The sequence below is a fragment of the Cololabis saira genome, chromosome 11 (assembly GCF_033807715.1).
Source record: "Cololabis saira isolate AMF1-May2022 chromosome 11, fColSai1.1, whole genome shotgun sequence".
In the NCBI taxonomy this organism is placed as follows: Eukaryota; Metazoa; Chordata; class Actinopteri; order Beloniformes; family Belonidae; genus Cololabis; species Cololabis saira.
The window spans coordinates 31,700,713-31,713,868 of record NC_084597.1 but is presented as its reverse complement, the minus strand read 5'-3'; the positions used below and the strand labels follow the sequence as shown (position 1 = coordinate 31,713,868).

Genomic DNA, 13,156 nt, shown 5'->3' with positions numbered 1-13,156 from the left:
AGCAACAGCAAAGGAGTTAGAATCCTCAACTGACCATAGCAATACCAATGTAATCTTAAGAACTCTGGATTTTGTAATAATTTGCTTGCAAATTATTCTAGCTTTTCATTCAAAATCCAGTAGTCTGTTTCCTCTCAAAAGTTTGTTTAAATTTGAATGTTCTCCGTCTTGAAATACAGCAGGATTTTAACAACCTGAGGAGCATCGCTGTTACAGATAAGTCCCTTTGAATGAGGAGTCAAGAGACATGTGATTATGAGAATCATTTATTTCATCACCCAAAACTCACACACTCACTTTTCCATTCGGAATTTAAACATACTACGGTCGGCAGAAATTGTGCAACCAGATTTTTAGGGATTTCTCTGGCTATTGGGAAGCAGTTAGCCTTGATTTGTTGCTGTAAATGGCTATTGGAGTGTTTTTCTGAGCACCATGGGAACAAGCAGACTTGACAGCATTGACGTTTCTTCTGGTTATGGAGCAGTGGTTTGCACTGTCTTGACCAAATGTTGTTGAGGTTACTTTGTACCATGTGGGCTTTTTTCTAGAGCAGCCTCAGTTTTGATGGTCTTTTCTTCATCTTTCTTCTTTTTCACATCCGCTTTGTCATCTTTTTCTGGAGCAGCCTCTTTGTCGTCAGCTTTCTCTTCCTCCTTGATATCAATTTTCTCATCTTTCTCGTCACTCTTTTTAGCTTCTTCCTTCTGCTGTTTTTCTTCATCTTTGTCGTCTTCCCCAGCTTCCTCTATTTTCTCTTCTTCTTGTGCTTCTTCAACATCAGCTGTTTCTCCCTCATCTTTCTCCCCATTATCTTCAGTGGTCTCCTCCTCCTCTTCCTTCTGCTCCTCCCCTTCACCCCCTGTAGACAAATAACACATTCAGTATTTTGTGTCATCCCAATAACAATTTCAATTAGTTATTTATAAGTTTCAAAAATATATTTACCCTCTTCTCCTTCCTCAGCCTCCTCATCTACCTCCTTAACTTCATCTTCATCGTCTTTCTCAGCCTCTTCCTCTACTCCCTCTTCTTCCTCCTCCTCTTCTTTTTTCTCCTCTGTTTCCTCTCCTCCCTCTTGTATCTTCTCCTCCTCTTCCTCATTTACCTCCTCCTCTACCTCCTGCTCCTCCCCAGGTGGGCTTGCCTCTGCTTGTTGGGCGTGGCTGGCAGAGATGATCCCCTCAGTCGTGCTGACACTGGAGCTCAGGAGGCGTGATGTCATCATGTAGGAGGTGCCGGAGCTCATGCTGGAGAGAATGGGCCGGGCAAAGAAAGGGGTGGCCAAGCTGTGGCTGTAGCGTGAGGAAACTCCCCCGGGCACCCCCACATTGAAGCGACACTCCTCCCCTTCCAGAAGCTTCCTGTTGAGGTTGATGAAAACATAAATGAAGAGTATTACAGAAGGTGGGAGTGTTTTTTAAAAGCACAGGTTGATAATTTGTTAAAGGAGCTTGAGGCCGGATTGTGGCAAGATTTATGAAAAAAATCTGTATACATTTTAAGTTTTCTAGTAATAATGTCAGATGAAGCGTTCCAAACCCAAAAGAATGAGCCCTCTAGTGTATCTCTCCGTTGCCTTGAACAGACTGTGTGCTGCAAAATGTGCTGCAATTCGGTCCCGAATTTCCCGCGCTGGGCTGCGGATGTGACGTCACATGACGCTGCATGCACGTTCTCCCCGTTCTCCCAGTTCTCCCGTGCCGGCTTCTCTGTTGGCTGCAGTACCCCCAACGGCCATCGTGGTGAAGGGTGGCGCTAGAGAGTCTCATTTCTTAAAAGGAGCCTCAAGCTCCTTTAAGTCCACCTGACTTGAGAGTTGCCCAATGAGACTTACATTTGAAATAAATCTCTGTTTTCTTGAATTCAATGTAAATGTAGCACTTGAATGTTCTCTAAAAACCCCAATAACTAGAAAAGATTGACTAATGTCTCAGCCTAAATGTAATGTATCTCACCTGTATGCAGCAATCTCGATGTCTAGAGCCATCTTGACATTGAGAAGATCCTGGTACTCCTTCAGGTAGCGTGCCATTTCCTGTTTAGTTCCCCTCGTCTCACTCTCCAACTCTGCAATGGTGTCCTAAATAGAAGCCAAAGTGAGTATCCTAAAAATAAGGTTTTAATGAGTGCAAAGGAGTACAGCATATATCTACTGACCTGCATAGCAGCTATCTCAGCACTTTGCTTCTCCTCCATCTCGTGCAGCTGTTTCTCCAGGGATTCATTGAGGCCTCTGCATGCATCAATTTCCAGGAGGCGGCCCTGAAGCTGACGCCTGTACTCTCCTGCTTCATCCTTGGAGCTTCTCACTGCGTTGCTGTGCTGGGCCACAGTTTCGGTGAGGGAGCCCACCTTCCCTTTGAACCACTCCTCTGCTGCCTGCATGTTTCTCGCTGCCAGCCTCTCATACTGGGATCGGATATCCCTGAGAGCCCCAGAGAGATCTGGAGCGGCACCTTCAGATTCTACCGCTACCTGGACACCTAGCTGGACTTGAGCCTGGAGTTCAGCCACTTCACCTTCATGAATCCTCTTGAGGAAGGCCAGTTCCTCCAGCAGGATGTCAACACTTTTCTCCAGCTCTGCCTTTGCTAAGGCAGCCTGGTCAGCCTCACGACGGGCCTCCATCAGCTTGCCCTCAGCCTCTTCTCGGGCCAGCATTTCCTCCTCATATCGACCCTGCAGTGCACTAAGGGTTTGTTCTAGCCGGTCTCTCTGGCCCAGGACAGCCTGCTGCTCTGCCCTGGCATCGTCCACTGCTGCCCTCAAAGACCTTGCCTCTTGCTCGTACAGTGCTCTGAGGCGGGACGGCTCAGCGTGCCTTTGCCTCAGCAGCAGCAGCTCAGCCTCCACAGCCCGATTCTGCTGCTCAAGCTCACGCACTCTCTCGATAAAGCCTGCAAAGCGGTCGTTGAGCTCCTGCAGCTGGCCGCGCTCTTGTGTGCGTACTGCTCGGAACTCAGAGCTGATATGGGCCGCCTGGCTGAGTTCCAACTCCAGGGAAGAGGCTGGTGAGGAAGAGGAGAAAAGCACCCGGCCAGGCGAGGATTGCTGCAGACGGGAGGCAGACAGAGGGGATGCATGAGAAGAGTAAGTGGAGTGGGTCCTGGCTCTGGTTACCACCCCACGAGGAGGCGGCTCAACATACCAGCGTTTGTATAATGAGGAAGAATAATAGGGGTCATATCCGAGGCTACTCATGGCTGAGTGCTGGAGGAACAGGTATCTCTCCTTCTCGTTGGTATGTCTGTGTGTGAGGTGCGCAGGTGTGTGAAAGGCTCAGGTTTAAGCCCAGACTGCTTGCTGCTGCAGCAGCCTTTGCTTTTATAGTAGGACGGTGCGGTCTGACGCAAGCACTTTCCCCAAACTCTGACAATGCAAGGTCTATAGGCTTACACTGCAACGGCACAAAATGAGAGAGAGGAGCCATGAGAGGGAGAGTAAGGAAAAGAGAGAAGGCTAAATATAGACAGAAAATCAGGAGGCGAGAAGTAGAAAAATATGAGCGCAGTACAACAATAAAAACAATTTCTAAAATACTCAGGATCAAGATCAATGCAGGGCTTTAGCATGGATCCCACAGTAATACTGAAACAACCTTAGCCTTTGTTAGTTTAATATTTTATAAAAGGACAAAGACATTGATCACATAATTGTTTAGGTATCCTCTCTGCATGAAGGGGGGCAAAGAAGGGAGGGGGGGGGCTGATTCAACAACAGTGACACAGCAAGTCACATTCTGGTGAACACCAGAACCACAGACGCAACCACATCTGTGACCTTGACGATCAAACACCTGCAATGATAAAGTTCCACCCAAACAGCAGATGATTGATCACATGTTAGAGACACAACACAACACAGAGCAGAGCAGATAAGTACCAAAACAAAACCAACAAAAAGAAAAACAACCAAACATTAAATAGGCTGTTAGAGTTTGCACAAATATCCAGACACTAACTAATGTGATTTCATGTTTGCCTGTCTGAAACTGCACGCCTGTGTAGAGTGAAACACATACTACAGGCATAAAAAACAAATTAATCATTGAAATTATAGTGTTTTTCAATTTTATGGTCAAAACAATACATATTTTACAATTTGACCAGTGAAAGGAAATCCTTCCTGTTTTTATTTTGTCTCCAGTTTCATAAATGACAAACAGTCTATCTCATCTGCAGCATGGATATTCCAGCAGTTCAATTTCCCTTATTTGCTTACTGGCATTTATTGTTTTCCTTCAGCAAGTATGCAAGTATATGCATAAATGCAGGGTCTGAGTCAACATTAATGCTCAGAGGCTTGGTTTTTCCCCAGCTACATGCATTAATACAGTTTATTGCACTCCTTTGGAGCAATATATATATATATATATATATATATATATATATATATATAGTGCTTTGCACCAAAGCCCTGTAGTGCTTATAGGCAGCAGTGAGGCAGCCAGTAGGGGGTGGATGAGTTCAGTGAGCTCTGTAAGGACTCTGCTGCAAGCTGAGTCATCTGAACAGTTGTAATCACACAAACTCCCATGTGTACACTTATTTTCACACCCTAACAGCAGTCTGACAATCGTAACTAGTGCAATTTTTGGCAGACACGATGGTTACAGCACTTTGCATTGGCTTTTGTTCACATTGATTGCATTATTTGCAGCACCCAAGAAAGGTGGAAAGAAAAGCTTGTGCTATATTGCTGATACATCTAATCTAATGATTAAAAACTGTATCACCTCCAAGTAACTATTATAATGTTAGTTGTATTATGTTAATAAAAAACAAAAACAAGCCACTTTAGTGTTAATAACGCGTTAACTTAACGTCCTTTTAACGCCAACAATCCGCAGCCCAGCGCGGGAAATTCGGGACCGAATTGCAGCACATTTTGCAGCACACAGCCTGTTCAAGGCAAAGGAGAGATACACTAGAGGGCTCATTCTTTTGGGTTTGGAACGCTTCATCTGACATTATTACTAGAAAACTTAAAATGTATACGGATTTTTTGCATAAATCCTGCCACAATCCGGCCTCAAGCTCCTTTAACGCACAGGATAAAAAAAAAAACTAAAAAAAAAACGCGCATTATATAATTTCTGGCAGTCGACGGCACCGTAGCTTGAGGGAAAGTTCAATTCAATTCAATTCAATTTTATTTATATAGCGTCTAATACAACAGAGTTGTCTCTAGACGCTTTCCAGAGACCCAGAACATGACCCCCGAGCAGTTATTACATAAACAATGGCAGGTAAAAACTCCCCTAGTGGGAGAAAAACCTGAAGCCAAACAGTGGCAAGGAAAAACTCCCCTTTAGGAGGGAAGAAAACTTGAGCAGGACCAGGCTCATAAGGGGGGACCCTCCTGCCGAGGTAGGCCAAAGTATTGTAGCGACCCTGATATGGGAGAGTTATAAAGTTGGGGAGATCAGCCTGTATTCTCTATGGTTGTTATTGTTGTTTTTCTCTTGACATACTTTTGTCTGTTTCAGTTATTGTAAACCTATAATTTTGTATGTTTGTTTGTTTATTTGTTTATGTATTTGAGCTCATCATGTGAAATGTGCTTTATAAATAGGTTTGCCCTGCCTTGCCTTCTCTCGTCTGTCTGCCTGTCACAGGAATGCATGTGATGTCATGAAGCATGAAGGGTGCGTGCCGGTGGTGGGCAGGCAGAGGGAGGGGGGGCTGAGCCCCTACTTCCTTCTTCAGGGGTCCTAATTCAAGTTGTTGGGGAATCAGCCCTGGAAGTGAGAGTTCTAGTCTGCCTTGCTCTTTGTTTATAGCTGTAAACCTGTCCTTTACTTCCTGGCAATAAACTGGCTAGTGGAAGAGAAGAGTCCGTCTCCGCCTGGTCTGTGAAATGTTACAGTATGATGGATTACTGCGTGAACTTTTTTGAAAAGCGAGGAAATATGGAGAATGAAAAGGGACTTTTGAACAGCAAGTTCACTTCCAAAAAGATGCAGATGGTTCGCTGGACAAGACTAAAGTTATTTGCATGTACTGTCGATTTGAAATGAATTACCATCGAAGTACGTCGAGTTTCAAATACCACTTGCAGCCAAACACATGACCGATACAGCGAGCGCGAGGGAGCGCGCGCGCACCCGCACCCGCACCCGCCCCCCGTCAAAAGCAGACAACTCAACTCAACTTTATTTATAAAGTGGATAGCAGCTTGCTTACAACGCTGGATAGCAGCTTGCAAAAAAAGGCGTTTTGATCCCACGTAGAAGTGAGCCTATTATTTTCCTCCATATGAGGTTAGACATAATTACATGGAAAATGTAACTGACTATTGCACTTCTTGTACAATGTTTGTTATGCATATGGTTCATTATTTTACATTGAGCTGCTTAAAAAAACAAGGAATCTTAAGTTAGTCTTTACAAGTGTAAAATTGGGGACTACATTGTGTTTGTATTTATGAAGAAATGTTACATTCAGGTCAAAAGCTTTTTTTTGTGGAAAGTTGAATAAACATTGGCAAAAAGCAAGCATATGTTCCCTTTGTCATGTTGTTAACAGTATTAAAAACATTTAAAAAAAATACCTAAAGGTAATTTAGAACAGCAAAAAATGTGTGAAATGTGCGATTAATATGCGATTAATTGCAAGTTAACTATGGACAACATGCGATTAATCGCGATTAAAAAAATTAATCGTTTGACAGCCCTATATATATATATATATATATATATATATATATATATATATATATATATATATATATATATATATATATATATATATATATATATATATACACACACACACAGGGGTGCACACAAGCTGGGACTCGAGGGCTAGTCTACTGCATATTTTAGATGTTTCCCTGTCTTCAACGCACCTGATTCTAATCACTGGTCGTCATCAATGTGTCATCAAGGTTTACGAAACATCTAAAACGTGCAGTAGACTAGCCCTGGAGTCCCGGCTTGTGTGCACCCCTGTGTGTATATATATATATATATATATATATATATATATATATATATATATATATATATATATATATATATATATATATATACATACATACATACATACATACATACATACAGGGGTGCACACAAGCCGGGACTCCATATAACTTTAAAGATGTACTTAAAGGTGCATATCTGGCTGATGATTATCCAACACTTCATTTCAGTTCAGTCAATCCATCCATCCTTCCATCTATCATCTATACTGGCTTACAACAATTTAGGGTTGGTGATTTGTTTAAAATATCACAACTCGATTAATTGCATTTCAATTAAATTCTTCTTCTGTATTCATCATAAATCAGTTTATGCTGTCCCTGTAACCATCAGCCATTTGATTTTGTGCAGGCAGCCCAAAGCTATGTTTTATTTTTCACTCTTTTTTCTTCTTACTGCATTCTTGTTAGTTACTTATCTGTACAGTTATATCCAATTTCAAGGTCAGCTAATGCAAGCTGGCTTCACGCCTGGAATTCTATTAATCTTCTGTAATTCCAGTGGATCATCATTTTATTGTACGTTACAAGAGACTTTACTTGACAGTTCAGCTTTTGGCTTTACATCTCAGCTCTTTACTATACGTTTTAGTGAATTTCTGCTTCATAGAATTTAATATTGTAAAATATGCTGGAAAATATATGGCTGAGTCTTTTTTTCTCAGTGGAATACTTTGCACACTACAGCATATTTCCAGTGAGGGACAACATAAGGCATTTTTCAGTTCAGGTCTCAGTTCTAGACTGACGAGAAACAAATGGAATGAAATGTTATCCAGGGTCTTAGTCTCCAAACCTCTAATGTTATTGCTTTATCCGATTAGGTACTTGATGTTTTAACCAATTAATCAGTCAACCAATGGTCAATCTAAGGCTAGGGTTTGATCTTTCTGATTTTCTCATTACATAAAACGTATTATTGAATACAGTATGAAGCACACAGTGTGCTGCACATCTTTACAGTAAATTCTGCTCTTTACACCTTGCTCCAGAGAGCTCAGTTTAAAAGTCATGTTGCTATTTTGGTTGATTCCCGACCTCTGGCCTTCGCAGTCTGCCCCACCAGCCCAACAGAGGTCTGGTTCTATTGGTCTTCTTCCTGTGTCCATCATCATGTGCAAGCCTCTTAGGGATGGAACGTAAAGAGGCCTGTCTGCTATGCACTATCGCTATCAAAGCTGCTATAAAAAGAGTGTGGTATGCTCGCCTGGGCTCACTGTTGGTCAGACAGTGTGTGTGAGAGCAACTTAGAAGGGCTGAGGGTGTCTGTGTTTGGCTCATCTTAAGCTAAGGAGAATCTCTGTTCATCATGACTGCTGTTCATCGCTTGGTTATTGTCCGTCACGGTGAAAGTGGCTGGAACCAGGAAAACCGCTTCTGTGGCTGGTTCGATGCTGACCTCAGTGAGAAGGGTTTGGAGGAAGCCAAGCGTGGAGCCCATGCCATCAAGGATGCGGGTATCAAGTTTGATGTGTGCTACACCTCTGTGCTAAAACGTGCTATCAAGACCCTGTGGACAATCTTGGAGGGCACAGACCAGATGTGGCTGCCTGTGCATCGTACCTGGCGTCTGAATGAGCGCCATTATGGAGGCCTCACAGGACTCAACAAGGCAGAGACAGCTAAGAAGCACGGTGAGGAGCAGGTGAAAATCTGGCGTCGCTCCTTTGATGTTCCACCACCACCTATGGAAAAGGACCACTCTCACCACAAAGTCATCAGTGAGGTGAGATAAAATTCACTCAGGAAAATGGTTTGTTGAAGTTAGCCACATCAAGCAGCTTCTGAATGCAATGATTAAACAGATCTTGATATTTTATGAGAGGATTAACTATCTTCTACTGTTTTTTTCCCTACTTCCAGTCTCGGCGCTACAAGGACCTGAAGGCCGGTGAGCTGCCCACTTGTGAGTCACTGAAGGACACTATTGCCCGTGCCCTGCCTTTTTGGAATGACGTCATTGCTCCTCAAATCAAGGCCGGGAAGAATGTTATCATCGCTGCCCACGGCAACAGCCTTCGTGGCATCGTCAAGCACTTAGAGGGTGAGTTCTGCAGTTTGCAGGTGGACTAAAGTTTTAAACAAAAGATAATTAAAAAGATGAATGGCTACTGCGGGTATAAAATCGAATGTACCAAAATGTCAATTTTTAAAAGACAAATTAGGTTTTTCAAAAGATCTGGCTTCATTTGCATATACAGGGAAAGACTACAGACATGCACACACACAGGTATGGATTACGCTGTATATAAATAGCATCCAAGGACTCTTGCTCCAGAGCCTAGAGACAGAGTAGAGGGTCAGGAGCATGGTTCCCATTACAGTCACGACCTTTATGTAGAAAGGTTGTACTTCTTCAAAGAGTGGTCAGATGCTAAGAAAGAAATTACATTCACAAGGCAGTAGTAAATGTCAGTCAGAAATTGTCGCAGGGATGCAAAACCCACTTCCCACTTTCATTCAGTTTATAGGTCCACCAGTAACTTTAACCTGCTCATCTTCAGGTGTATTTGTCTGATCTGCCTGCCTGTTTTTCCATCAGGTATGTCTGATGCAGCCATCATGGATCTGAACCTTCCTACAGGAATCCCCATCGTATATGAGCTGGATGCAAACCTTAAGCCCGTCAAACCCATGGCTTTCCTCGGTGATGCGGAAACTGTGAAAAAGGCCATGGAGGCTGTGGCTGCCCAGGGCAAAGTCGCGAAGTAGGCGTGCTTGGGATTTATGGCGCAAAGAAAGACTTTTACCTAAATGTCCTTCAGCCCAATTTCATCTGATTTGTCCATCCTCATAGTCCATTCCATCTAGGGAAAAGTTTAATGGTTCTTTTGGATGAGGGCCAGTTTCAGTACATTAGCCTTCACTTTGCCTAAATGACAAACAGAAAGGTGACCTGTCAATCCAAACAAAGAGCTGGCAAACACATTTGACACAGCTTCACATCACTCAGCCCTTTTAAATTGCCGTCAAGTCCTATTTTGTGTGGTTCAGCACTCTGGCAAAACCAATAAAGAAGCAGCGTTTTTACGTAGACTCGTGTCTGTTTCATTTTTCTCTTTATCCACTTGTGTCTTTTCCCCCCTTTTTTATATGTTTATACATTTCCTATTCTGCAGTTCCCACCAAATCAGGGGTTTCAGCAAACTGCAATGGATCTGTGAAATCTTAACCGGGCGGTAGAAAGATGGGGTGGAGGAAAAGAGAGAAACACGATCCGAAAGATAAGTCAATGGGTTCACTCTGGCACCATGCCCACAATGCAGGAAACTGCTTGCTTGTCTTCTGCTCTAGTCAGATAAAAATAAAACAAAACAAACAACACAATATGTTGTTGATTGTTTTGTTAAACAACATATGTTAAACAACAGACATACAGGGATGTGACAGCATGTGGAAATACACAACAAAACCTACAAGCCTACAAGGAGAAAAACCACTGGTCAGAATGAAAGATATGCAACATTGTCACCTGTACAAGCAGCATCAAAAACTCAAATTAGATATTATTTTGCAAATCAATCACTTTGGTGGTTTAACATTTTAGGCCCCCATCTTGAACCGTCACCTTACTGTGGTAGAGGGGTTTGTGTTGCCCGAGTGATCCTAGGAGCTATGTTGTCTGGGGCCTTACACCCCTGGTAGAGTCTCCCATGGCAAACAGGTCCTAGGTGACGGGCCAGACTAAGAGCGGTTCACAAGCATATCATGGAGAGGGAAAAATCGAGGACCGTCACGTCGCCCGGATCGGCCCATGGGACCCGATCGGGGCTCAGCCCGAAATGGCGATGTGGGCCCGCCTTCCCGTAGGCCCACCACCTGCAGGAAGGACCGTGATAAGCTGGTGCCATATGGACTGGGTAGCAGTCGAGGCGGGGCCTTGACGACCCAATACCTGGACCAAAACCCTCTCAGTAGGGACATGGAATGTCACCTCTCTGGGGGGGAAGGAGCCAGAGCTTGTGCGTGAGGTTGAGAGATACCGGCTAGAGATAGTCGGGCTCACCTCCACAGATAGCTTGGGCTCTGGAACCCAGCTCCTTGAAAGGGGCTGGACCCTCCACCACTCTGGAGTTGCCCAGGGTGAGAGGCGGCGAGCTGGTGTGGGCTTGGTTATAGCCCCCCAGCTCAGCCGCCATGTGTTGTAGAGTTCACCCCGGTGAACGAGACGGTCGTTTCCCTGCGCCTTCGGGTCGGGAAAAGGTCTCTCACTGTTGTTTGTGCCTACGGGCCGAACAGCAGTGCGGAGTACCCGGCCTTCTTGGGGTCCCTGGGAGGAGTACTTGATAGTGCTCCAACTGGGGACTCCATTGTTCTACTTGGGGACTTCAACGCTCACGTGGGCAATGACAGTGATACCTGGAGATGCGTGAATGGGAGGAACGGCCTTCCCGATCTGAACCCAGGTCGTGCTATGTTGTTGGACTTCTGTGCTAGCCACGGTTTGTTTATAATGAACACCATGTTCAAGCATAAGGGTGTCCATCAGTGCACGTGGCACCAGGACACCCTAGGCCGGAGGTCAGTGATCAACTTTGTTGTCGTTTCATCTGACATTCGGCCGTATGTCTTGGACACTTGGGTGAAGAGAGGGGCTGAGCTGTCAACTGACCACCACCTGGTGGTGAGTTGGATGTACTGGCGGAGGAGGAAGTTGGACAGACCGGGCAGACCCAAATGGATTGTGAGGGTCTGTTGGGAACGTCTGACTGAGCCCTCTGTCAGGGACATCTTCAACTCTCACCTCCGAGAGAACTTCTCTCAGATCCCGGGGGAGGCGGGGGACATTGAGTCCGAGTGGACCATGTTCTCTGCCTCCATTGTAGACGCGGCGGCTCGAAGTTGTGGACGCATGGTCTCCGGTGCCTGTCGTGGTGGCAATCCTAGAACCCGGTGGTGGACACCGGAAGTACAGGATGCCGTCAGACTGAAGAAGGAGTCCTACCGGGCTATGTTGGCCTGTGGGATTCCTGACACAGTAGATAGGTACCGGCAGGCCAAGCAAGCCGCAGCTCGGGCAGTCCTGGAGGCAAAAGGAATCTCCTCAAGCCGACTGACATGCCTTCCATTGAGGAAGCAGAGAGTGTGGACTCAGGGATGTGCTCATCCATCACCCAAGCCGAGGTCACTGAGGTAGTTCGTAAGCTCCTCAGTGGCAGGGCACCTGGGGTGGATGAGATTCACCCTGAGTACCTCAAGACTCTGGATGTCGTGGGGCTGTCTTGGTTGACACGCCTCTGCGACATTGCATGGAGGAAGGGGACAGTGCCGCTGGAGTGGCAAACCGGGGTGGTGGTCCCTCTTTTTAAAAAGGGGGACCGGAGAGTGTGTTCCAACTATAGGGGGAATCACACTTCTCGGCCTCCCCGGGAAAGTCTACGCCAGGGTACTGGAGAGGAGATTACGGCCGATAGTTGAACCCTGGATTCAGGAGGAACAATGCGGTTTTCGTCCCGGTCGTGGAACATTGGACCAGCTCTATACCCTCCGCAGGGTGCTCGAGGGTTCATGGGAATTTGCCCAACAAGTCTACATGTGCTTTGTGGATCTGGAGATGGCATTTCACCGTGTTCCTCATGCCCTTCTGTGGGGGGGGCGCTCAGTGAGTATGGGGTCCGGGGCCCTCTATTAAGGGCTGTCCGGTCTCTGTATGATCAGAGCAGGAGTTTGGTTCGCATTGCCGGCAGTAGGTCAGACTTGTTCCCGGTGCATGTTGGACTCCGGCAGAGCTGCCCTTTGTCACCGGTCCTGTTCATAATTTTTATGGACAGCATTTCTAGGCGTATCCAGGGGCCGGAGGGGATGCGGTTTGGGAACCTCAGGATTTCATCTCTGCTTTTTGCGGATGATGTTGTCCTGTTAGCGTCATCAGACCGGGATCTTCAGCATGTGCTGGGGCGGTTTGAGGCCGAGTGCGACGCAGCAGGGATGAGAATCAGCACCTCCAAAACCGAGGCCATGGTTCTCCACCGGGAAAGGGTGGCGTGCCTTCTCCGGGTAGGTGGAGAAGTCCTGCCTCAGATGGAGGAGCTGGGTCTTGTTCAAGAGTGAGGGAACGATGGAGCGTGAGATTGACAGACGGATCGGTGCAGCGTCCGCAGTTATGCGGTCGGTGTACCGGGTGAAGGTGGTCGTGAAGAAGAAGCTGAGTCAAAAGGCGAACGTCTCGATT

General features: G+C 45.7%; 2 protein-coding genes across 2 annotated transcripts; one reads left to right on the top strand and one right to left on the bottom strand.

Annotated features, from left to right (window-relative positions):
* Positions 1–283: 283 nt before the first annotated feature.
* On the bottom strand, positions 284–3,281 carry nefla (neurofilament light chain a). The gene is made up of 4 exons (XM_061734351.1): positions 2,161–3,281; positions 1,959–2,083; positions 949–1,364; positions 284–862 (listed from the first exon to the last, which is right to left on the bottom strand). The coding sequence occupies exons 1-4, from the start codon at positions 3,202–3,204 to the stop codon at positions 522–524; spliced, it is 1,926 nt and encodes a 641-aa protein (XP_061590335.1). The 5' UTR covers positions 3,205–3,281; the 3' UTR covers positions 284–521.
* Positions 3,282–8,189: 4,908 nt separating this feature from the next.
* On the top strand, positions 8,190–10,020 carry pgam2 (phosphoglycerate mutase 2 (muscle)). The gene is made up of 3 exons (XM_061734352.1): positions 8,190–8,710; positions 8,848–9,028; positions 9,527–10,020. Exons 1-3 carry the CDS (start codon positions 8,294–8,296, stop codon positions 9,694–9,696), a joined length of 768 nt encoding a protein of 255 aa, XP_061590336.1. The 5' UTR covers positions 8,190–8,293; the 3' UTR covers positions 9,697–10,020.
* The last annotated feature ends 3,136 nt before the right edge of the window (positions 10,021–13,156 follow it).

Coding starts and splice junctions, on each gene's coding strand:
- nefla (XM_061734351.1), bottom strand. CDS start 3,204: ATGAGTAGCCTCGGATATGACCCCTATTATTCTTCCTCATTATACAAA. Junction 2,084..2,160: donor CTGAGATAGCTGCTATGCAG/GTCAGTAGATAT, acceptor GCTTCTATTTAG/GACACCATTGCAGAGTTGGA. Junction 1,365..1,958: donor ATCGAGATTGCTGCATACAG/GTGAGATACATT, acceptor CAACCTCAACAG/GAAGCTTCTGGAAGGGGAGG.
- pgam2 (XM_061734352.1), top strand. CDS start 8,294: ATGACTGCTGTTCATCGCTTGGTTATTGTCCGTCACGGTGAAAGTGGC. Junction 8,711..8,847: donor ACCACAAAGTCATCAGTGAG/GTGAGATAAAAT, acceptor CCCTACTTCCAG/TCTCGGCGCTACAAGGACCT. Junction 9,029..9,526: donor CATCGTCAAGCACTTAGAGG/GTGAGTTCTGCA, acceptor TTTTTCCATCAG/GTATGTCTGATGCAGCCATC.